The sequence below is a fragment of the Centruroides sculpturatus genome, unplaced genomic scaffold (genome assembly GCF_000671375.1).
Source record: "Centruroides sculpturatus isolate CEXI.00-Female unplaced genomic scaffold, Cexi_2.0 scaffold115, whole genome shotgun sequence".
Classification (NCBI taxonomy): domain Eukaryota; kingdom Metazoa; phylum Arthropoda; class Arachnida; order Scorpiones; family Buthidae; genus Centruroides; species Centruroides sculpturatus.
In genome coordinates, this window is record NW_019384545.1 from 558,588 (window position 1) to 584,428 (window position 25,841).

Genomic DNA, 25,841 nt, shown 5'->3' on the forward strand with positions numbered 1-25,841 from the left:
TTAACTCGTTCGACTTTACGAACATACCCAATGTTAACTTTACATTCCAAAGATAAAGTTTTTCTTTTCTTGTTTGATGCGAATAATTAGTTCTACTTTGTTTGGATGACATAGTAGAGTCTCTCGAGTCTCCGTAGATATAACAAACACAGAAATAAATAACACAAAATAAATCGTAGCTATGTGTGGATTCCGCGCGACACATCTGAACATGTAAGCTGAACAATAGTGTGGAGGGAGTGAGTAATCAAGGGTTGTGTGGCGCTCAAACAAAAGATGAATCGACGAGATTTGAAAATAGCGTAAGTCGGGGTATTACTGTACATTAAATGAACTGTGACAATGTTAGAAAACTGCTATTATTTAAGTTTTATAATTACTTGGCAATAAGTTTAAAAATCATAGAATATAATTTTTTTTATTTATAAAAGATACAAAAATATTTTATGTAATAAAATGTTCTGAAAATTGAAAAAAATGCCTTCAAGTTTTTTTTTATTAATTTTCAAAATATTTCAAATTAACTACAAAATCGTAATAAAATAAAATTTAATAAATTTCTCTTATTAGGATAATAAAATCTTTCTTTGAATTTGAGGAATTGTGATTATAATTGTATTATTCACTGTATTTAATAACGAATTTATTTCAGATTTATACTCATGCTGAAGACATCTCATATATGTTTCCAGTTTTCTGCAGTTTTAACTTACATTGAAAGTTTTTTACATACGCCGCTATGACTATTGTTACACAAGGGGGACAAGGTGGAGGGGGGGATTGGCAAGAAGAAAAGCCTTCACAACCGGCTGATGAAAATTCACCTAGTCCTACCACGGTAATATTTTTATTCATTTATACTAATAATAATAATTATTATTATTATAGAATATAATATAGAATATAATATTATTATTATACTACTATACTAGAATATAATATTATTATTATATTCTAAAAACATTTTAAAATGAAAAAAATGCACAGTATTGAAATTTTGTATCTATATAACAAAGTGTGGTGTATAAAACTTAAAGCAACAAATATACAAACAATTTTGACAAATATTTGTTATAATTTCTTCAGATCTATGAGCTGTTTTATATTACCAATTAAAATGAATGTTATGCAGTAAATACAGTGGGTGATCAGTTAACAAACATAATCCGTTCCAAGACAATGTTCGCTATCTGAATTATTCATTAACTGATTATCAATTTATCATAGATTTTTATGGAAATTTAATTAGTTCGTTCTGATGACCCCAAAAAATAAATAAATTTTATATAATTTATTAATTAATACATTTATTTACACGTAATAACAAACTGAAAGCAATCTCCCCATTTTTTTATAGATGGCACATCTTTGTTTCTCATATACCATTTTCATCACTTTATCTATTTGAATTTTTTTCATTATACCTTTCTTAGCTAAGATTGTGCCTACCGTAGACCTGTTGAACTAATACTGCTTAGCAACATCAGACATCTACCCACTCTCTACCTAGAGAGTGGGTAGATGTCTGATGTTCCTACTGGCTATTATCTCTTGCTAAGTTTCTGTAGTGAACACAGCTCTTGACACTCCACTATGTTTAGGTTTCGTAATATTATCAGGTTTTTTTTTTTTTTGAATAAAAAGTACAGAAAAACACTTATCTTATAAAAATTCAGAAAACAGAAATCAACTAGTGCAAAAATGGTTTTGTATACAGCTGTGAAAGTCTAGTTCTATAAACTATTCATAGATGCCAGTAAAATATAGTTTTACAAATCTTAAATGCATCACTGCTTCTTGTGTTTGTTCTGTCAGGTGTTCATTGTTCGATTTGTTCACAGTCCAAACTGTTCGTTAACTGATCACCCATTGTAATATGCAATGCTGTAAAGCTGCTTAGTTCAAGGAGCCAAATACATTTTATTACTAGAAATTTTTTCAGTTTTCTTTCAGATCATCATCTTAGATAACTACATTTGAACAAAAAATGTCATTAATTAACAATTTTGGATTTGTTGCAAAGTCGGTGTGAACATGGCAACAATGAAAGAAAAGCTGAATCGGAAGGTAAACATTTGAGTATGTTGTGCCATGATAGGATGCTAGTGTCTTAGCCTTCAAGAACATTGCTAGTTTTTTAGGGCTGAAAGTAAAATGGATAGAGCAGATAAATTTAAAAGCAAGTACATAAACTGTATAACTTCAGTTTAAATGCTTACTATCTATATAAGAAGGCATTAGTGACAACTAAGATGTACAGTGTCTTATCTTGGCTAAACAGCATGGAAGCATGGAGCTGAGTGTTGACTGACACTGACATACAGGATTATGCTGTTTTCAGATGAATCTAAACTAAATTTGCATGGAGCTGATGACAAACCTTATGTATGGGGCATAAAAAAGGCAAGTCCTGTGTCAGGTCTCTTTGAATAAGGTCTGACTTACGAACAGAGTGCTGGGAAATTTTCTGATATAAAGTAGAACAATATTGTCTTTATATCCTTGGACATGCAATCCAGAACTATTAAGGTCCCTTGAGATTATCCACAACAAGGGTGAAAGAACACCATCTATTTTATGAACTATATGATCCATTATTGTAGGATATAATAATTATTTTTCTTGAAAAATGTGTTAGCTGCACTAAATCATATGCACCATTTTAAGCACCACTTCTCCTGCTTTGTTCTTGCTCTCAAATCTTTACCCGCCTATTCATAACTACCACCCACTTATGTCTTCTCAGTTGTCACTTACAGCATTCCTCTGATAATATGGTTTCTGACCATTGGTTCAACTTCCTTCTGAAAATATCTTTTAAGATCTTATCAGACATTAAATGATTTGCATGATAAACATCAAGTATGGATTATGCATTATTTTTTGGAATTACATACAATTTATAAAGAAAGTTTGCTTTTGATTGAATAATGTAGAATAATTTTCTAATTGTAAAATAGCATGATTAAGTAGAATTCTAAAAATATTATACTATCCAAAAACTTTTTAAATTTGGTCTCTAGTATACAGATTAAAATTGTAAATAGCAGACCAAGTAATACTGCAACTAATGTTGTCCACCAGGACAGCATTAGTTGCATAATGTTCCAAACCATGGTATTAACCAATCTCTTTTTGACCATGTTGGCTTAAACTTTTGAGGAACTTCTAATTTGGTGTATTGAGTTCAACACACAAATCTATTACTGTCGTCAATAAAATTGCTATCACTACTGAAAAGTCATTGACGACAAGACGAATCTTAGATGGAAAAAAGGGAGTAAACCTGAAATCTTTCAAAAATACAGAAATTGCAAATATGGAAGCAAATAAAATAATTGAGAAAAGGAAGACATTAGGAATTGATTCAGGTACTTAACTTTAGATAACTAAACTTAATTTTCAGTTACATTACAGTATAACCTCGATTATCCGGACTAATTAGGGATGAAGGTAGTCCGGATAAGGAAAAATCCGGATAATCGAAACAAATACTTTAATTTGTCTTTTAATGATAATACACGTTTTCTTTTCGATGACATATCGGTAATATTAAAAATAAATACTGTATTTAAATCGTGATCAAATTTTCAAGAAACAAACGTTTGTATCGAATTTGGACTACTACTGACCAGCGCTAACAGACTAGCTATTGTTTAAAAGGACCTCTGGTGATGCAAGAAGACGGATTTTATAAAATAAAAAGCAGTTGAAACTGCATTTTTATGAATAAAAATTTGACAAACTATTTATCGTTTCATGACGAGTAAAATTTTTTCGTCGCGTTCGCGGCTTTTAAGTAATGCATAAACCTTCGAGGCGCGAGGCCCTTCGCACCGCGATGCATAGGCGGTGGCCCACGTTGCTCATACGCCGCCCTTGGTCATAGTAATGATATAATTTGAATATAAATTATTTATAAATACATATGTCAAATTATATTTTTATTACGACGCAAAATAAATTTAAGAGTTTACGACCACTGTGCCGGGTGAGACGTTGTTGAAACAAAAAAAGTTATACATTCCATCACGTACATAAACAGTATCGTAATTCGCCAAGTGCAAATCAGCAAATTCATAAAATTTTTGTTTATTTTGAACAATCCGGATAATCGAAAATCCGGATAATCGAGGTTCTACTGTATAACTACACATTTGTCGAGCAGACTACACATTAAAATACATTAATATCAACAAAATTGTTTAATAAAAATAACTTGTTACATGACACAATAGTATGGATAAATAGGAACTAAATAAGGACAAAATATTTAGGAAATAACATTACACGCAGTTGCTACATATGTTAACATTATGGAGGCCACAAATCGCATTTTTGCATTTCATGCAACGGTGTTTTGTCATTTGTCGAGCTTTCGATGGACATAATTAGAATATTTTACGTGGATTTGATGCAGAATGAGTATGAGCTTCTACACTGGGCACATCACCTAGAATATCCTGTATCATGGTTCTGATATCATGCCTCGAAGACACTGTAACCGCTGTTGTAGCCGGGGCTCCATGAGTTTGTCTCCCATCTTCATAAAGAAATCCTGCTGGGACATTGGGTGTTTTTGTTTCTAATGTTATTAGAGACATAGATAGCATAGCTGTTGACTGCTAATAGGTTTAACATATTATAAAACACGCATAGTGGCCACCTTTTGGTTTTGACTCATATTTGAACACATTTGATCTACTGTGTCTACCACACCCTTTGTACTATTATAAAAATGTATTATTTGTGGTTTTCCTGTATTTTCATCGATGTTAAGTTGATCATGAATAGTCAACAAAACATAAACAACTTTATTTGACTTGGCTTTGTACGAAACTAATGTCTTATTGCCGTCGTAACAAAATATTGAAGTACAGTAGAACCTTGATTATTTGGATTGTTCAAAATAAACAAAAATTTTACGAATTTGCTGATTTGCACTTGGCGAATTGCAATACTGTTTATGTATATGATGGAACACACAACTTTTTTTGTTCCAACAATGTCTCACCCGGCACAGTGGTCGTAAACTTTTCAATACATTTTGTGTTGTAATAAAAATATAACTTGACATACAAATTTGTAAACAATTTATATTGAAATTACATCATTTCTATGGCCAATGGTAGCATAAGGCATGGGCGACATGGGCCACCGCCTATGGCCTCGCACCTCAAAGGTTTATGCATTACTTAAAAGCCATGAACACAATGAAAAAATTTTAATCGTCATAAAATGATAGTTTACATTTTTATGAATAAAAATTTGACAGTTTCAACTGTTTTTTATTTTATAAAATCCGTCTTCTTGTGCCACCAGAGGGCCTTTAAACAATAAGTAGTCTGTTAGTACCGGTCAGTAGTAGTACAAATTCAATACGAATGTTTGTTTCTTGAAAATTTGATCACGATTTAAATACAGTATTTATTTTTATTACTATCGATATGTCATCAAAAAGAAAACGTGTTGTATTATCATTAAAGACAAATTGGATATAATCAATGGTTTGAAACGTGGTGAGTCTGGACATTCATTATCTAATAAATATGGTGTTGGAATGTCAATGATCTCAGATATAAAAAAACAAAATGAAAAAATTATGAAGTTAAACAATAATTGAATTTCTTAATAAAAAATAATTTAATATGGAGGCTACAGTATATGTAAATCTAGATAAATAAAAATTATTCATAATGTATGTACTGTACATATCTTTTGCTGTCTATTGTTATTCTTTCAATTATCTGGACTATTTTCATCCCCAATTAGTCTGGATAAGCGAGATTCTACTGTATCAACAGCGTGTGATTAAGAATTTTTTAATTTTTCAGGAATTTCTCTTTTGTTACTTCTAAGAGTGTCAACTAAGGTCAAATTATAAGGTGACTTCAATAGTTCATCTGCCAAAGATACAGATGTGAACCTGTTATCCACAGTAATGTTACAGTTTGTTCTATGTAAAATAGATGTTATTTCCTTTATGAAAAACGTAGCCAATATTTGTTTCTGAGGATCAGTACCTTTTTCCAAATAGGGAATGGCATTTATCATGTACTGACTGTTTACATCTGCAACCATAACAATGTACATAATGTACTGTACATGCCTTTGCAACAAATTTATGTAGTAACTAAACTTTCATCAAGCAGACTATGGGATGGCTGTAAGTCCATTTCTAATTGATGTGTGGACACAATTACATCACACACTGCACTGTTTATTAAAATTATTAAGGTAGAAAAAGAATGACCGGCAGGAAGCGCGGGAAAGTTTCTAAATTTCACTTTCGAGTGGAGGTGCATCGTCTTGTGGACGAATGATTAGTTATCTAGGGTTAACATACATCACCCACCAATGTCCCATTTAAATTAACACATTCTTTTTTGAATTCAGATACCAGATTATAATTTCCAATTGATAATGTTGTTGTTGTTGTATTATTTGACAATTTAAAAAAACATTTAGTATTACAGGAAGTGAGCATGAATTATGTGAATTGTCAAATACAGTAGTACATCAGGATACAAAATTAATCCCTTCCGAAACTGAGATCATATCATGAAAATGTCGTAAGGTGAATCATTTTCCCCCATATGATTACATGTAAAACCAAATAATCCGTTCCAACACGAAAAAACACTCAAATTAAAGCTAAGTAGTACATTGAAAAAATAACTTTAGTAAGGAAAACACTGAAAAATGCATTTTGTAGTTGTAAATGTATAAATAACCATAATAGAATAATAATTGATAAAAAAAATGTAGTTTTATTTGCACTTTACCTTCGAGAATAGACTGTGGTGGAGGTGATAAACTGGTGGCAGAGGAGAGGGAGAAGAGAAATGATACTTAAACTTAATTTACGTAACATAATGTAACAATAACTTAAAAATAACTTAACACTAATTTTTTTTTATCTTTTTTGTTTTATATACTTTTTAAAATTTTTTATTCACTGCTTTTTGCTTTCTTTCCTTCACTTCCACCAGCACTTTCACTGGATAGCGGTCGCTTGGTAAAATATCTATCCAAAGAGGTTTGGCTTTGCATACTTTTTAAAATGTTTCTAAAATGACTTAGGCAAATGTCATTACTGTTAGCAGCAATACGGCCAGTGTGAACCTTTTTGGGATGTTTCATTTCAATAAAATCAGTCACTTTCTGATAATACCTCAAGATTTCCTTTATTGAGTGAGATCCTTCCACAACAAAGCAAACACGTAGACTGAGATCAATGAACAGAAGTGAATAAAAAATGGCACTGTGAACTAATGTAATGTCGTATGGTGAGTTTTTGTTTGTATCATGGAGCAAAAATATGTTCGAATTTCATGTCGTATCCTGAAAATTTCTTATGCTGGAGCATTCGTATCCTGAGGTACTACTGTAATAGAAATTAATGTTAGTTGTATGTAATCATGCTGGAAATGGTTATTGAAACTTTATGAACAACCTTTGGAAGAATATAAAATGTAAAAAATAACAAGAAGTCTTTTAATTAATATTTTATTTTATGTAGATGAAAGAATTGAAAGTTGTAAAAATTCTAAATATAATATTCAATAATTTACCAAACCATCAATTTTTCAAATATGTTTGCTTTTATTTTTGCCCAATATAAAATTCATTTACCAAGTTCTACATTAGTTAAAAAATGTTTTGTTTATCGAAGTTTTATATATATCCAAATTTGTAACCTAAACTATTTCATCACTCTACGATTCTTTTATTTTTATACACAATAATATACTGTATGTAACAGTTTAAAACTACAACAATTATAACTATGCTGATCAAGTCTCTTAATTGTTATAAATCTTCAAATTAATATATGATATTAATTTGAAGATCATAATCAAATTTTGATTATAATCCTTACATATCTGATGATGATTATGTAATAGAAAATTATAAATCTCATTACTAAGTTATCTAGATTTGTGCAAATTTTAAATTCATGTTATGTGATGATGCATATGAAAATATGTGAAATATACATTTTTTGTTAAATTTACTTACAATATACACCACTCCACACTGGGATGTATGTAACAACAGACACTGAACAAATTTCTGGTGCATATAATACAAAAAACAAACACTGCGAAAATGTTTTCCAACTCCTCCTGAGTTCTTCAGGTGCGACAGAACAGTTACCCAATGGAATGTTATCTATAACATTCCATCAGGTAACCTGTAATCATATAATAACCAGAAGATATGCCTGACCATGTCTAACATCATCTCAAGATGTAAGATCCATAACAGGCTACAGTCAAGTAAAACCCCAAGGTACTTGACCTGGGAAGAAAACCTCACTTTTTACTACAGAGAAGAGGTTTACAGAAACTAGTTAAAATTTTCCTGTGAGTGAAGGGAACAATAACAATTTTGTCAGGACTGATGCTTAAGCTGTTATGCCTGCACAAACTCTGCACACAATTCCAGGTTTCTTCGAAGGAGGTCTGACAGAGTATTGGAGAATTTTCCCCATACAAAGCAGAACCATGATATGCATAATTCTGAGAATAAAACCTATATTTATTAAGGTCTGTCAGGAGACTGTCTGCAACAAGACACTACAACAAGAATAAAAGAATGTCACTTTGAGGATAGCTTTACACTACAGATTCTCTCAGGAAAGTTCCAAAAAGGGAAGTCTCCATGCGACAGTGGGGTAGCATAAAGTAATAATCCAGCAAACTAGTTGAACTGTGCCATGCTAAAGGGCAGCATATTTGGTAGTCTTGAAAGAAGCCTTATCAAAAGCAACCTCAATGTCAAGAAATGCAGCTAATACAATCTCCTTGACATCTAAAGTTCATTCACTTTGGAAGATCAAATTGTATAAAGTAGCCTCACAATTTGCCAGATTCATAAACAAACTGAAGAGAATGAAGAAGAAACCTTATTATACTAGTGTCCCTCAGATGCCTATCAATACATTTCTCCAATGTCTTTAACATAAAAGATATTAGGCTAATAGGTCTAAAAGCCTTGGCTTCAGAAAAAGTTTTAAGTAGTTTTAAAAGTTTAAGTCACAGGCAGATGACACATAGTGTAATGTCAGACAAACACAGTAAATGTGAGAATGGAGCTAAAATGTCAGCTCCATATTGCAGGTTAGCCAGAATGATGCCATCAGGCCCAGTTAACTTAAATGGATCAAACGATTTAATTGTTGTTGAATCTTAAAAGTAAAAACCATCAGTCTAGCCAATCTCTGGGATTTCCTATTAGTTCTGGGTGAGGGGCTTAGAAAATGCCAAGGGCTTACTTGAATTATCAATTTGGAGCCTGAGAAATGTGCCTCAAGTAAACAGAATAGTTTCCCAAGCAGAAAGACTTATCATCAGAAAGTATCAAGGAACCTAGTTCAGGGCAGTATTCCTTAGGTAAAATCTTTGTTAGTCTGGAATTGCTAGAAACGTTAAAAATGTTCAAGCCAAAGTTTTCTTCATGAAGATTAGTTTGCCTTCTGAGAGCTTTATAATAAAACTCCCAGTATACTTAGTTCAGTTAAATAATTTTTAAGTTGAAGACCTCAGAGAGCTCAATGTCATGTTCCACCAAGGAACTACACGATGGGTGAACTTTCCTTGAGTAGGACTACTAATAATGTAGGACTAAAGAATGTGCTGTTGCACAAAGATCAACAGTTAACTCAATATTGAAAATAGAACCAAATCAAGAGAAGCAACCCAATTTTCCAGATTGGATTGCTTCTCTTGCTAATTAAAAAGTGCCCAATCAGTCTTCTTTGGGTTGCAAGATGGTCACCCTTTTTAAACTAGAAACAAAACTAAGGCTGAATATGATGTGACTGTGATCAGACAGGGAAGTTTATCAGACACATCAATTCACTACTCTGCTAACTATCTAAATCATAAGAAGGTAGAGGTCCAGAATTTCCATACATTTGGAAGTGACATAAGTGGGTTTTTATTTAAGATTACCAGATCTATATTCACCTAAAAGTCTACGAGATCATCTCTTCTGGGATTGTTATCCTTACATCCAAATACTGTTGTGTGCATTTACATCAAAACCAATTAGGAGAGGAAGAAGAGGAGTGTGATAAGTGATAGAAAAATCTACCACAGATCTGATCTCACTATAAAGAGAGGTTCAATAACATCATAAGGAAGATATGCAGAGGAGACTAAAATCTCCTCCTTAACACCATTAACATCAACTATTACACATGCAACTCTTGTCCAGAGATCTGAGTTGTGGAATATTTGAATCTGTTTACTAACAAAATTACAAGTTTATAGGATCCTTAACAGGTGATTGGTGATAAAGGATACTATCTAAGTTAGACAAGACCCGACCCCTGAAAACATAACTCCTGTATCATGGTTATGTCAATGTCATCCTTTACTATACAGTGACTCAGCACTGCAAGAGCCACTTTGTAGCTTTGGAGATTGATTTGGATAAATCTTAATGTGATGATTTAGTCTTAGTGGAAACTCCACATGTTATGATGAAGCTCACTGTGAGTCAGTGGCACTGGGCCAGTCAGTTAGGCCTTGCTAGCTGACAATGAGTCAGCAGCAGCAAGCTTGCTACTACAGAAAGCCCAGAAGCTGCCAATTTAGCTTACAGCAGTGGGCAATGACCTCAAATTAGGCCCCAAAACTAGTACCTATTGGTCTACAGCTAGGCTCTGGAACCAACAATTGCAAGCCATCACCAATAGGCCTTCTGTTTGGCCCTAAAGCTGCTGACTACCAAGGATCTTAAAAGTCACCTGGCAATCCCAGAAAACACTTGGCTAGAGGGGCCAAAAACCTTATCTAGCATCCTTTTGTGCTCAGTTGTCAGACCCAGGTTCTGAGTCCAAGTCTCTTATGAATTCAAGGAGGATATTCATGTTTTTGGCCTGTGATCACTAATAAAAATGTTTGCAGATTTGGGCAGACAACCCTGATGAGTCAACAGTGAGTCAAGGACTTATCTGTGAGCGAAGGTTTCAATACACTCCCTAAGCCAAGTCACTTTTTTCAATGAGAAGCAAGCCAATCTCAATGACCTCTAAAGAAAGTTGCAAGAAACAAACCTATGAGGATTGGCCAGGCTCACAGATTTGTTAATCTTCTTCAGGAGAAAGTCCTGAATATGATGTGATAAATCAGAAGAGAAAGATATTCAGGTTGTCATCAGGAATGATGGCCAGGTGGCCATCATATTGTTTTGCAACCGGTTTAGTTTTTTTTCAGCTATGTTCTCAGTTCTATTAGAAACTTTTGGGATGCTAGGGGTTTAATGCAAAGGGGTGAGGCATTCTCAGTGCTGAAGCAGAATATTTAGAACTGCACACAGCCATAGGATTGCAGTTTTCAGAAGTGGTAAGGGTATCCAAAGATTCTACACTTAACAATTTACACACCTGAACCATTTACGGTGTGATCACGCAAAAATCGGTAAACAAACATTTTCGAACCCCTTCTGGATTCTGCTTCAGGTTCCAATCAGTTTCTATAAAGATGTTTGATATCCCGTTATAAGTAGAAATTCCTTCAAACATGTCGTTTAGGGGTTCGAAAACGTTTGTTTACCTATTTTTGCGTGATCACACCGTAAATGGTTCAGGTGTGTAAATTGTTTAGTAGTTCCGGTGTGATAAATAGTGAATTTATTTGATTCTACACTTTCCATTTTCTGCTGCTTTCATCTCTGCTTCACAGACCATGAACTGCACTCCAAAAAACTTTAAAGAACAAAGTATATCTCTGGCTGAGAAGATGGAACCCATTCTCAATCTGGGTCCCACCGCCATCAGGAGCAGAAGTAGCAGGGGCTTATGAAGAAGCCATGTCTGTCACCTTTAAGGAAGATGCCAGATCAAGAGAGATCCTGCAGATAGAGCTGGCAAGGGCAGATTCTTCAGTATGCTCTACTCACTTCAGAAGGACATTCCTGAGGGAGTGGGAGATGAAGGATCAATTAGTTCCTTTGAACCTGTTGGAGAACTTCCAACATACCATTTCACATACATTTTTAGAAAAAAAATCTGTGTGTGGGATATAACATGGGGGAAATATATGGTCAACATCTGAGAGCTTCCAATGCAGATGCAAATCTGATTACAATGGGATGTAACCTGGTGCCCAAGGTGATTGTTCATGGCACTCATTATATTACCTGGGTATCTTCCAGCCTTTGTATGATACCCTTTTTTGGCATTGGCAAACATCCAGCAATGTCAAGATTAGAGGCATTGTGCTCTTAGTTTGTGGGAGGTACTGGACTCTTTGGACCTGGTCACAGCACTCAGATGGGAAAACCCATCAAGACACCACAGCACAGATCACTGCCTCCTGCCATAACAAGGTGCCCCTTGCCATAACAAGCCCCCTGCCATAACAAGGTGGAGATATGACAGGGGATTCAAATATAGTAGTAAAGTTAATTTACATTTATATAACTGTTTTAGTTTGGTAGGATTTGTCAAATGGAATATTAATTATAAATGTAGAAAATTTATAAAATATATTTAATGTAATGATAGTGCATAGTATTGATAAAAATTTAATTATATTAGGTAACAGAATCATCAGAAAATTGGAAAGATGAAGAAGTTTTAGAATGTATAGAACCAGAATTTCCTCATGCTGAATTGGCGAGATTAGATGAAATGATTAATAGACCAAGATGGGTAGTACCAGTTTTACCAAAAGGAGAACTTGAAATTCTTCTCGATTCTGCAATTATTCTAAGTAAACAAGGTAAAGTAAAAACTGGATTTCTCTATTCATTTATTCATTGTAAATAATAAAATTACATTTGCTTATAGCATATTATCAAGTAATGCTAATATCTATTCATTCTCAGCTTAAAATACATTGTTCAATATATTTGTAATTTGAAGTGCCAGAATTGAATAAATTTTCTTTATAAAAGAAAATGAAATATCTCATGCATTGGAGGAGTAAATCCAGTGCTTTTTTCAGAAGGTGTAAACAAACTACTCATCAGATGGAGAACAGTCATAGAAAACTGTCGTAGTAAACCAAGGGTAGATGTAGGAGATTAATAAATTAGGTTTGAAGAATAAACCAACCACTCACCTGAAAATTGGACATTATTTTCTGCTCTACCTGATAATATGAAATAATAAATTATCTTGAATGGTATATGCAGATCTTATAATTTCAATAATTTAATGAAATAATTATATTTACATCTATAATTAATCAAAAATTCTTTTTCAAAATCACTATGGCTAACTCGTAGCTGAAATAAATAGAGTAAATATTCCATTGTCTCTCACACTCTTAATTGTCTCACACTCTTAATTGTCTCTTAATTGTCACACTCTTAATTGTCTTAATTGTCTCACACTCCATTGTCTCTCACACTCTTAATTGTCTTTCACACTCTTAATTGTGCATAAAAAGTTTAACAAATTAATCTGGGAGTCATTGAAGGATCCATCTATTTCTTGTTGAGTAGTAGTAGTCCTATAATGATATTGAATCAATGATTTCACAGTAGATGATTGAACCTGTGATAACTTTATATATTTACTTCAATCTGAATTAAATGAATTTTCTATAATATTGATTAGTTTTCAACAAACTTAAAATACAGATTCTGATAGAGGATGCAAGAACATTATATAATAATTTGGATTAATTACCATAAATGTTGCTTTTTCAGTTGACTTACAGAAATTCTATCAATGCTTAATGTTAATTAATTAATTAAATTAATTAATTAATTTAATTCCTTTAGTTCTTCACCCGAGTTAACTCGGGCATGTTACATAGCCTTACATAAAACTCGGTCCTTTCGGCCCCCCTAAAAAAATTTTGTTTTTTGAATTTTTGGAATGTTTTTTAAGTCTCCAAATTTTTTCAAAAATTTTTACCTGTGCAAAAAATTTCACCACTTTTCACTCCCACACATAACTAAAGGACTGTATTGTGGTAGTTCAGTTGTTAGTTTAAGTTAATACATTAAGTTTTTAGTGTTAAGTTAGATTTATTTTGATGTTAAGCACTTTTATTATCAATTCTCTGTTAACGTATAATGTTTTTCTGTCGTATTACTTTAATACAAAATGGTATTTTTAATTTAAATATTAATTAGGATAATTTTACACTCGCTTTTACTTAGTTTAAATTTTAAAATTTTATGTAAAATTTATGAAATTCAATTATGTAAAACTAGTCTCTTCTAATTGTATTTGTAACCTTATAACCCTGGTAATGCAAAAGCAGGACCAGGATGTGCATGTTATTTTAATGTACGAATAAATACTAAATAAAAAAATGAAATGAAAAAAAAAGACCTACACTCCTATTGCTAAGATAGGACTGAAGAAGTTTGTAAAGATTTTGAGGGCAGTGATGAGCATATAATGTGTGCAGGATAAAATATCACCAGGCATGATTGAAGGCACCTCTAAAGTCAATAGTGATAATTGTGGTATGCTGATTGTTTTGTTTAGCATGGTGGATGTAGTTAATGACCCAATGGATGGAATCTACTGTACCTTTGTTTTTAGAGAAGCCAAACTGATTCTGATGAAGGGCTCTATGCTTGCATAGATGCAGTAATCCTATTAATCANTTTACCAAGTTTTATTGTTTTTTTTATATATATTTCATTAGCCCTTTATATTTTATTTCAGTAAGCCTTTATTGCATCATTATATTTGTCAAAACTGTCTTCAACTGATCACTGAGTTTGTATTATTCCATGTCCACTTTCTCAAGAAACTACAGCCTGCCAGTGTGGTTCTATGTTTGCAGAGTCTTTTCGTGATGATCATTTTCCTGATATTTTAATAAGTGTTTCTAACTCTGTTTCCATATGGTTACTACAGAGTTTTCTATCATTGAGCTACCGTCAACTGCAATGTCAGAAAACTCAAGCCTAGGTGTTAATTAATTTGATGATATTTTTTAAGATAAAATTTTGTTCTTAACTTCTAAATGTTTGCATTTAATTAAAAGGTTTTTATTTGAGTATTTTTGTATATTTCAGCTATGCTTGAGATGTGGTTTAATTTCAATTATTCAAGAATTGTAGATTGTTCTGAAGATGTGAAAACTGAGGCGTGGCTATAAAGTATGTGCAGAGCTTTAAATATTAATAGTTTTGGAACTATACATGGTAGAATTAATCTGTAAAAACATTTATAAACCTGGTGTATCTAGTTTTTTTCTTATTATTTCAAAAATTGATTATTATTATTGCCCATTATTAAAATTTTTTTTTAACTTTAAAATGGCTGTTTTGTTTTCATAATTGTTATTGACCCACAAACCCTTCTTCAGACAGAAGTGATGGATTTCAGCATTAAAGAATGCAGTGCACTTTTTAAAGAAGCCATTGGTCAATAACAATTTTGAAAAGAAAACTCATTTTGAAGTTAAAAAAAATTAATAATGTGCAAGAATAATAATAATAATAAATTTTTTGAAATAACAAGAAAAAATCTAGACACATCAGGCTTATGTTTTTTACAGATTAATTTTACCATGTATAGTTCCAAATCTGTTAATATTTAAAAGTGCACACGATACCCTATATTTTTTGCTCAGTTTGTTCAAAAACTATTGATAATGGAATTGTAGAGATTATGAATTATAATGAAAAAAAATGAAATTTTCTTCAAAAAATTTTTTGATGCTAATCTGGCATAGTTTTCTATTACTTTCTATAAAATTATTCAGACTTATGTTTATAAATTTCTTTATTTTACTAACACCAATCATTTCCAAGTATTTCAGTATTCATTTATTTAGGAAACATTTTTATAATCAATCTAAAGTCCAGTTTTTATTTATTAGAAGGTGACCTTTTATGTGTTTATATAGAGGCTGAGTCAAAAGTTTCTTGCACTCTTTTCATTCTGTAAGTACTGAAGATATGTTAATTTTGTTAATGTAGTTACTTAGGAAATCATATACGGAGAACCAGATGGGATCTGTTTGTTGACCTTAAATTATTTTTAAGGTCAACAAAGGTCATTTGTGTAACTTTGTAATGAGCAGAGGTAATGTGAAAGATTCAATGATAAAGTTAAAGAGCATCATTTAATTAGTCTAAAACCATTTTCTAGATTCAAATAGATATATTTAGGACTGCATGAGTTGAAACTTTAAATTTATGAGTAGAAATGATTTTATTTTACCTTATGACCTTGAACATAATTTTCAAGGTTGTCAAAAAGGTCACCTAATTCTCTACACATGACCTTCTAAATAACATTGAAAAAAGTGCAAGGGACTTTAGACTTGCCCTGTATATAAAGTTATATACAGTATACAGTAGAGCATCAATTATCCGACTCAATTGGGGACTGGGATTGGTCAGATAACTGAAAAAATGGATAATCAAAAAATATGAAAAAATATAAAAAAATTATTAGTATAGTGTATTAGTATATACTATACTAATACACTACCATGTAATTACCATGTAAATACCATGTAATTAGTATATCACTATTAACCTACTTCGCGTTGAATTTTCATTGATGTTAAGCCTAACAAAATTTTTTTTAAAAATAATAATCATCTCTATTGCATCGTTAAAAATTAGAAAATTAAGCCTCATATAAATACTGGCTCCCTTTCATGATCAAGCCAGTGTTGCCAGCTAAAACATGTAAAAATAATATTAAAGTAGCCAAGACATAGCCAAATATTGTAGTGCCACATCACTAGTGGACATTTGAATATGCCGACTAGAACGCAGTCGGTTAACCTATGTGACAGTTGATCGGGGGTCGGATAATTGATGCAATGGTTGATCGGGGGTCGGATAATTGATGCTCTATTGTAGTTTCCTTTTCTGTTCAGTTGAAATAAGTTATTTTCTCTTGTGTATTTTTGTGTGGCATCTGCTGTTATTACTATCACAAGTTTGAAGTTGTTGGTAAATAGCTTATTGGCTGGCAGTTGCTTCATACTGTCCTTTTTTGAGTCTTTAGTGCAGAAGTATGTCTTGCCAGTTATCATCAATTTATTGATTTTCTTTCTTATAGTGTGGCATTTACTTATTGAGCTAAACTTTTATTTAGACCAGAGTATGTTTGAACAAGAAGCCATATAGTTCATCTTTCTAGTATTGTCTAATATTTTAGATTTTCTTGATTCTAAACTAATTTTGCCCTTGTTAAATCTTTCTTATAGCTTCTATTTAATTTTACTTCCTTGGTTCTTTGTCAATTGTTTTCAGTCTTTTAGATTATTTTACAGATTGTTCCAGTCTTGAGTTTTTTTTGATGATATAAAGTAAGTAGTTGTTTAGTTTTTCAATTAAAGCTTTAATAAAAATGTTGTTGATCCATCAAGAAAAATAAATTTTGTTTAGTATTGTAGATCATCCATATTTACTTTTCTGTATGTGTATGTGTGTATATATATAAATATATATATATAATTAGATAATATAATTTCTTTAATTGATTATTTGGGTTTTTTAATTTTAAACAATGAACTTGTTGGTTATTTATAGTATAGAGTAAACTTATGATCTCATAAGAAATAACTGTGTGAATGACAGAAAAATTCAGATACAGTAGATCTCAGATTACATGAGCTCTGATTAACAAGGTTCTACATTATCTGAGGTGAACCTATAAGTGAATACACTACAGTAATATCTTGGTTTTCATTGACTTCGGTTATTGTCGGTTTTGGTTTTCATTGATTTTTTTTCCATGAAAAACTTCTCAGATTTCGTTGGAATGCCCACATAACCTCACTGCTAGTTTTGCAAAAACAAAGGGTGACCCACGTTTTCCATTGGCAAAAGGCATTTTTCTACTCAATGTGGCATTGTTTCTCGTTGTGTGAGCATTACCCCATGCATCTAGCCAAACAATTTCATTGCTGCTTTCCTTCCCTTCTAGCTCCAACATGGGACTAAAGAAAGTTTCCAGAGATAGCAGCTCTTGGAAGAAGAAAGCCAAGAACATGATTGAGTTGAAGGAAATCATTGGAAAATACAAGAGTGGCATTAAAATTGCTGAAATCAGCCTCATGCAAGTATGGGAAGTCGTCATTCACTAAGTTTCATTATGGCAAAAAAAGGAAGCAATAAAGGTGGCTAATGTAGCAAAAGGCATGAATGTGCTAATGAAACAGAGATCGCAAACAATTGAAGATGTCAAACAGTTATTATTAATTTGGATCAATCAAAAACAGTTAGATGGCGATTCTGTTTTGGAGGCCATTGTATTAGTCTTTTATATTCATTTTATATTAATTTCTTATTGTTTTTAATATTAAACACTATTTTTATCTTTATAAAATGTGTTTTTGAGTGTCTAGAACAAATTAATTGTATTTACATTGATTCATATGGAAATAATTGCCTCAATTTTCGTCAGTTTTGGATTTTGCCAATTGTTTTCGGATGGATTATCGATGAAAGCCAAGGTATCACTGTATTGCATTTTTCTTATAATTCATAAAAATGTTGCCATGAATGCACTAAGTGTGTAAATACTATTATTTTTAACCTTGACTGTACCAAGTGAGTGGCTGATGCTGAGTTAACTTTTTCCCTATGAGCATTAAGAAGGCATTTTTTTTTTCCATGCACGTCATGATTTTGGCTAGACTCACAGTGTGGCCAGTTGGGTTGTGAAGAAAGGAGCAGATGTATCCAAAACAGACTGCCCATGAAAAAGGATGCTAAGGTGATTGCAAAACATTGTGGAAAAGAAAGATGAAATTGCTATAAAACAAAAAACTGCAATGGACTTTATTTAAAAAGTTTAAAATAATAGCATGTATTACAAAATAATTTTTGTTACTTTATATCATTTAACTTCAATGTGAGACAAGTCATTCATATTGAAATATAACTGCAATAATACATATTTTTAATTCTTAAAACTATTGAATGTATTAGCTGTAAAATAAATGAAGCAAGAAATTTTGTTATATATGATAAAATTCACCAAGGCATAAAAAGAGGCTTAAAAGTGATATCATATAAATCTTCTATATTTGTAATTTTTAATCTGAAATTGCTATGGCCATCCATTTTATTTGATTTTCAATTATCTAAGATAGCATTGCTCCACATTGGCTTGGATAATCAGGATTCTTTCTTATTTATAATTGACAAACACTGAACAAGAAGTTCCCCACATTTATCTAATTTATTTCCCCCCAATTCCCCTGCAGGGGGGAGATAAATTAGATAAACATGGGGAACTTCTTGAAGAGTTCTTCATGCAAAATAATTTCTTGATCGTGAATAACTCTTTCTCCCCTTCAACTTTCACATCTTCTAGGGAAGAAAGTTGGATAGATATTACTGCTTGCAGCAGTAACATATTTTCTAACATTAAAAATTGGAGAATTTTAAAAGAGGACAGCCTCAGTGAACATGCGATGATAAGTATGGTGATCTTGCCTGACCATTATGGAATGCTTCCTGCTTATTCATGCAAGTTTAAATTCTGTTTAGCCAAAGCTGACTGGATTGGAATGAAACAGTATCTAGATAGCAAATTAATTAATGATTTATCTGAAAACATTGACCAGACTCGTTTAATGATTAACAAGAATATTGATATTATAAATAGAGCATGTAACATGTATATACCTAGGAAAGCATTCCATACTAGAACCTTACCTTGGTGGGATTCCACTCTTACTAACTTGCACAATACCACCAGACAGCTGTGACGGATCTTCCAAAGATGCAGAGATGATTCTGAAAGGAATCAACATAAAATGGCCTATCTCCGCTGTCAACACTTGTACAAACAAGAGATTAAAAATGCTAAATTGAATAGTTGGAAAGATTTTTATAATAAACATGCAAACAATCCTTGGGGGTTTTTGACTAAAATGTGTATAAATAAATTCTGTAAAATGGCAATTTTAACATCTAACAACATAAATGCTAATGTACCCCCTAATCTCATCCAGACAATGGTTTCACAACTCAATCTTTTTTGCCCAAATGATAACCAAGACAAGGACATGGCAACAGCTGCGTAATGATATTATTATTATTATTATTAAAAGAAGAGGGGAGTCCTCCAGGTATCACTCAAAGGTATAACCTGGAGGTTGGAAAAGTTCGGAAGGAAGAGGGAGAGTGATGAAGGGTAGGGGATGAGGATGGGGTAGAATGAAGAAGAGGGCTCATGACGCCTGCATCGCAAAGATTGAAATAGTCAAAGTTACAAAAAATGAAAACAGCTGGAATAACATACAATAAATGATACCGTGTACAAGATTGGCGCGATTAAGTAGATACATTGAATTGANGCCAAAAAACAGCCGAAAGTCGGCAAGTAACGGTCGCTAAAACTAGCGAAGTAATTATCGGAAATTAATAAATAAAATATCGATCGAATCGGGATAGGAAGGTGAACACAGCGGTGTAATACATAAAAGCGTACGACATGAATTTGTCAAAGAGAAAACCGTCCGAAGTTCGACCACGTGGTCTCGGCCAAATAAAGCCTGTAACACCCGAAGGTCTAAACCGATTATAAAAAGTAAGACGGCGTTGGAAAGCGCATGTCAACAGCAACAAAATGATATATAGTACACTCACCGATCGTAAAAAAGACCAAAGATAACGCAAGTTAAAAACGGCTAGCCTACAAACACCGCTGCGTAATGATACCTATAAACCCACTGACACCAAGGATATGCCACCTTTCGAATATGAAGAAATACATGAGGCATTTAACAACTTAAGAAATAATAAAGCTCCTGGCATTGATTCAATTACTTCAGAAATAGCTAAACATTTATGGGATCTGATCCCTCACCATCTCTTTAATATATATAATAATTGTCTCTCTCGTGGTATTTTTCTGGCACTTTGGAAAGTGGCTAAAATAATACCTATTCCTAAACTTGGATCTCCTGGAGATACACGACTGATCTCACTTTTACCTGTACTCGGGAAAATTCTCGAATGGCTTGTTAATAAAAGGCTTTTATGGTTTGTGGAATGCCACAATTACAAAAACAATGCTCAATATGGCTTCCGACCAATACGAATTGCAGAAGATGCTATAAATACAGCTGTAACTTCTATAAACCAACTATTGGATGAAAACAAGTATGTACAGTACTAGGGGTCAGCCTTGACATCTCCAAGGCATTTGATAGTGCCTGGTGGCCCCTAGTTACATTCCAATTACAAAAATTTTCATGTCCAAGGAATATATTATATCTGAACTATGATTATTTAAATGAGAGATCGGCTGTGTTAGAATGCGGACAACTCCATGTCAGTAAATCTATAACCAGAGGATGCCCACAGGGGTCTGTGTGTGGATCCCTGCTCTGGAATATAGCATTTAATGCTTTCTTTGATAACAGCTTTGGGCAGGATAAAACTATTGCATATGCACATGATCTTTTCATCCTTCTAGGAGGCCGTTCAAGAGCGGATCTTGAGCTTAAAGGTAATAATTTGCTAAATGCTGTTCAAACTTGGGGCCTTAATCATAACTTATGTTTTAATCCCCTGAAAACTAAAGGCATTGTTTTCAATAAGCCTAGAAACCCCAATTTATATCTCAGGGTACCACATATTAAAATGTCCAATAGATCTATTAAAATTGAAAAAACAATTAAATATCTGGGTGTCATCATAGATTACTGCCTGAGTTGGGATCCTCATATTGCATATATCACTAGCCATACTGGGGTTATTTTCCAGGGTTTCTCATAAGTGGCCAGAAATGTTTGTGGACTTTCCTTGCATGCAATGTCTGTTGTGTATGACGCAATCTTTATTCCTATTATTTCGTATGCATGTGGCACTTGGAGATGGACAATCAATAAAGTTCATACTAAACGTAAACTAATTTCTGCACAAAGGAACGGTTTACTTAATATCGCCAAAGCTTATTGCACCGCACCGACTGCTAGCATCCAAGTTCTCGCACAGAAACCCCCAATAGATCTTGTTATCTCATATACTCAGAAATTACATCTATTAAAATGGGGAGGAAACATTCAAACACGATGCCTGCTGATAGAAAATGATAATTACGAACAGCCTATCCCCTACTATCACACACAATATCCAATCTGTAGATCCAATTTAACTTTTACTAATGAACAAATAGTTGACATTGACATCTATATGGATGGATCTAAACTCCAACATAGGATTGGTTGCAGCTTCGTTACTTATTGCAACAGTAACAAAATATACCATCAGAAGTCTCGGCTTGGGAATCAATGTAGCGTTTTTCAAGCTGAGTTGATAGCTATTAAACTAGCTGTCACTTGGATTTGTAACAGCTATACCTACTGCTCTGTTCACATACATACCGACTCTATGTCTGCGCACAATGCTATTAAAAACATCAATACACATTTTGTTGTGATTGATATTAACAATCTTATTAGCTATTCAAATTGTCAATTTATTATTAGCTGGATCCATGCTCATCAAGGCAATCACGGAAATGAACGAGCAGATACCCTCGCTAAAATGGCTGCAGAGGATGACACAATCTCTATTACTTACAGCAAAATTAGCAAGAAAACCATCCGACAGGAACTTTGGAGAGACACCTTATACGAATGGCAAATCCAATGGAACAACATCAATAATAATCACACGGCAAAATTTATACCTAATCTGATTCATCTCACTACTCTACACTGGTTCTCTCCTAATTTCTACAGTTCACAGATACTTACCAATCATGATAAGTTTGCAAGTTATCTTTGCAGATTCACCAATCGAGTTTCTCCTTTATGTCCTACATGTCAAGTAGAAGACAATTCCTTTCATTACATTTACGACTGCGTCACTTTAGAAAACGAACGGTTGGAGCTAATACTACTCTTACAAGAACTGGATATCGACTGGCCATGTGCACCATCTGACTTTTTCAAAAGTGAGAGTGTGTATCGTGCCTTCGAAAGACTGTTCAAAAAATTTCACCACTTTTCACTCACTGCCATATGTAACTAATGGACTGTACTGTTGTGGTAGTTCTGTTGTTTAAGTTAATACATTAAGGTTTTAGTGTTAAATTAGATTTATTTTGATGTTAAGCACTTTTATTATCAATTCTCTGTTAATGTATAATGTTTTTCTGTCATATTACTTTAATACAAAATGGTATTTTTAATTTAAATATTAATTAGGATAATTTTACACTCGCTTTTACTTAGTTTAAATTTTAAAATTTTATGTAAAATTTATGAAATTCAATTATGTAAAACTAGTCTCTTCTAATTGTATTTGTAACCTTATAACCCTGGTAATTCAAAAGCGGGACCAGGATGTGCATGTTATTTTAATGTACGAATAAATACTAAATGAAAATGAAAAATGACAAACACTGAGATCATGCATATCTATTTACACTATATATTACATTGGTTACTATAATTTTGAACTTTTCAAACCTATTGGAAATTTAACTAGCGATGAATGATTATTATTACACAAACTGTAGAAAAATGCTTGAATGACAATGTAGACAAATATTAATGTTGATAGCAAGAGTAAATTTTATTTATCTTATTAACAAAAAAGTAAATTTGCTGAAAATCTTTTACCTGATGAATAATAACTAATAAATCGCAGATACCTTTCGTACTTATTCCAGCAGGTACATTTATTAGAAAAAGAAATGTTTTAGCCACTTTCAGGGATCTTTGTCAGGTTATCGTACTTTTTACAATCTAATGCAGTGTTTCCCAATGTGGGACAATTGGATTATTAAGGGGGCAATTTGAAAATGGACTCGTCCAGAGTTTAAGTTAACCATATAGCCGCTGTATATGTTAGGGGGGCACAAGAATTTTAGAAAGGCTTAAGTGGGGCATAGCACAAAAAATGTTGGGAAACACTGATCTAATGCATTTAATCAAATTCCAAATGGAACATTGGTACTATTTTAGGTGATGAATAAATTATGAATTTTTGTAATTTTTTATTGATTAGAATTTTATTATTCATAATTGAAATGAAAAGTATTGAAAGATAAAAATTTAGTTCAGGTTATTAGTGAATTATTGAATTAATCCCAATGAATTTAAGATGATGATAATAATTATTCATTTTGATTGCATTTTTCTATGAATTATTTGAAAAGAGAGAATTAATAGTTTCTTTTGAAATAAATGTTCAAAGATGGAATAAAAATTTTTTCACATTTCAATTTATGATAAAATGATGGAAGTAAGTTAATATATAATCTAATTGATTATAGATCTAATGTTTCATTTTAATTATTCTTAATTGCTTTCATTAAAATTCTTTAAAATTAGGTTTAGATACAAGAAGTGAAGCATGTCAAAGGTTTTTTAGAGAAGGATTAACAACATCTTTTACAAAAATTTTGACCGATGAAGCTGTTAGTGGTTGGAAATTTGAAATACATGTAAGTATTTTGTTTTTTATTAATTGAGTTCTTCAAATAATTTAGATTGTTTCTAGTTTTAGACCTCAGATATCATACTTATAGTTAATACATTTGTAGTCTAAATAAATTGATTAGAGTTGATATAACATTTAGTGAATTATCTGTGAGCTTATTCTTTAAGAAATGGAATTGATATCTTAAAGTATCTTGGTATAATTACTATCATAATTTTAATCTCCAATTGTAACAAAACTGCAAATAATTTTCTCAAAATATAATCATAACATGTACAATATAATAAGGAAATAACAAATTGTCATTTGTTACTCAATTTGCCAAATAGTTTGATACTTTTAACAGCATATGTAAATGTATAATGCTTAGAATTAAGCTTTATCAAGATAGTTGTTCAATAAATAATAATTATATATTTGAAGCTGAAAAGATGTAAACTATTGTTTTGATTTAAAAAAAAAATAAATAAAACTATCTAATTGAGAAAAGATAAGTTGAACATAACTGATTGAAAAGGTAATTTTGTTTTTTAAATGTTCAGAAAAAATAAAAATGCATAGTCAGTACTATTTTATTTTTAACTGTTCTGTTGATAAAATGATATGATTTGTTATATATTAGGCTATAGTTACAGTGACCATATTTTTTGGGGAAAAACAAAGGTCATATCGAAGAAAATCAAAAAATACCTTATAAAATTCATAAGTTTATAACATTTATTATGAAAATAGTAGCATACAACAATGCGTACATTAAAATTTTAAACAATCTGAATTATTACACATACACACATTGTAAAAATTTAAACAACATTAATTTTGATACTTTTCAGTAGAATTAATTTTTTTTATAGTGCCGTTTCACGCTTTAAAGTCATAAAATTCCATACAGTTCATTTGAAAGTTGTATTTGATGGAAATACATGCTTCTAAGGTGCTTACTTTTAAATGGGTTTTTTTCATTCATCCTCATATTATTCAGCAATGAAAATATTCATTCAACAGAGGCATTAGATCCAGGGAGACAAAGAAAATTCTACGATTTTACAAATGTTTTTGAAAACAATTTCTTTTGCTGTAAAATGTTCAAAAATCTCAATCCACCTTTGATGGCAGGGCTGGTTATTCTGTCGCCATTCGTCGATCTTTTCATTTGTGACATATTTTTTTACACATGAAACTTCATCAAATAATTCACCGTCGAGTATATTTACGGACCAATGATTCAAAATAAAGATATAGCTTTCCTCTACTTTCACCCACAAAGAGATTTCGCATAATGTGACCCATTCAAATACCTCTATTTCAATAAAAAACATGTCCCAATTATTTAGATAATCTATGCACGTTTGATAAAATGTGTACACAGCATCATTGAATTTTTTGGCTTGTATATGTTCTGATTTTTCTAATGCTAAAACCACTTTTCTAATAACAATAGGAAGAAACCCCTCATTTTTTCTTTCAACTAACTT

The 25,841-nt window shown here is 32.1% G+C and overlaps 2 protein-coding genes across 2 annotated transcripts in view; both read left to right on the forward strand.

Moving 5' to 3' along the window:
• The window catches only part of LOC111623475 (probable ubiquitin carboxyl-terminal hydrolase FAF-X), a 274,716-nt gene that overhangs the window by 32,226 nt on the left and 216,649 nt on the right, over window positions 1–25,841 (forward strand). Inside the window, exons 2-4 of the mRNA XM_023366062.1 lie at window positions 653–838; window positions 12,554–12,737; window positions 24,258–24,370. Of these exons, the coding sequence (XP_023221830.1) occupies window positions 740–838; window positions 12,554–12,737; window positions 24,258–24,370 (396 nt within the window). The 5' untranslated portion in view covers window positions 653–739. The remainder of the gene's footprint in view (window positions 1–652; window positions 839–12,553; window positions 12,738–24,257; window positions 24,371–25,841) is intronic.
• Window positions 20,282–23,888, forward strand: LOC111623477. The gene has a single exon (XM_023366063.1). The coding sequence runs from the start codon at window positions 21,727–21,729 to the stop codon at window positions 22,948–22,950; it is 1,224 nt and encodes a 407-aa protein (XP_023221831.1). The 5' UTR covers window positions 20,282–21,726; the 3' UTR covers window positions 22,951–23,888.

Excerpts from the sequence above, each read along its gene's own strand:
- LOC111623477 (XM_023366063.1), top strand. The coding sequence starts at position 21,727 with ATGTCTGTTGTGTATGACGCAATCTTTATTCCTATTATTTCGTATGCA.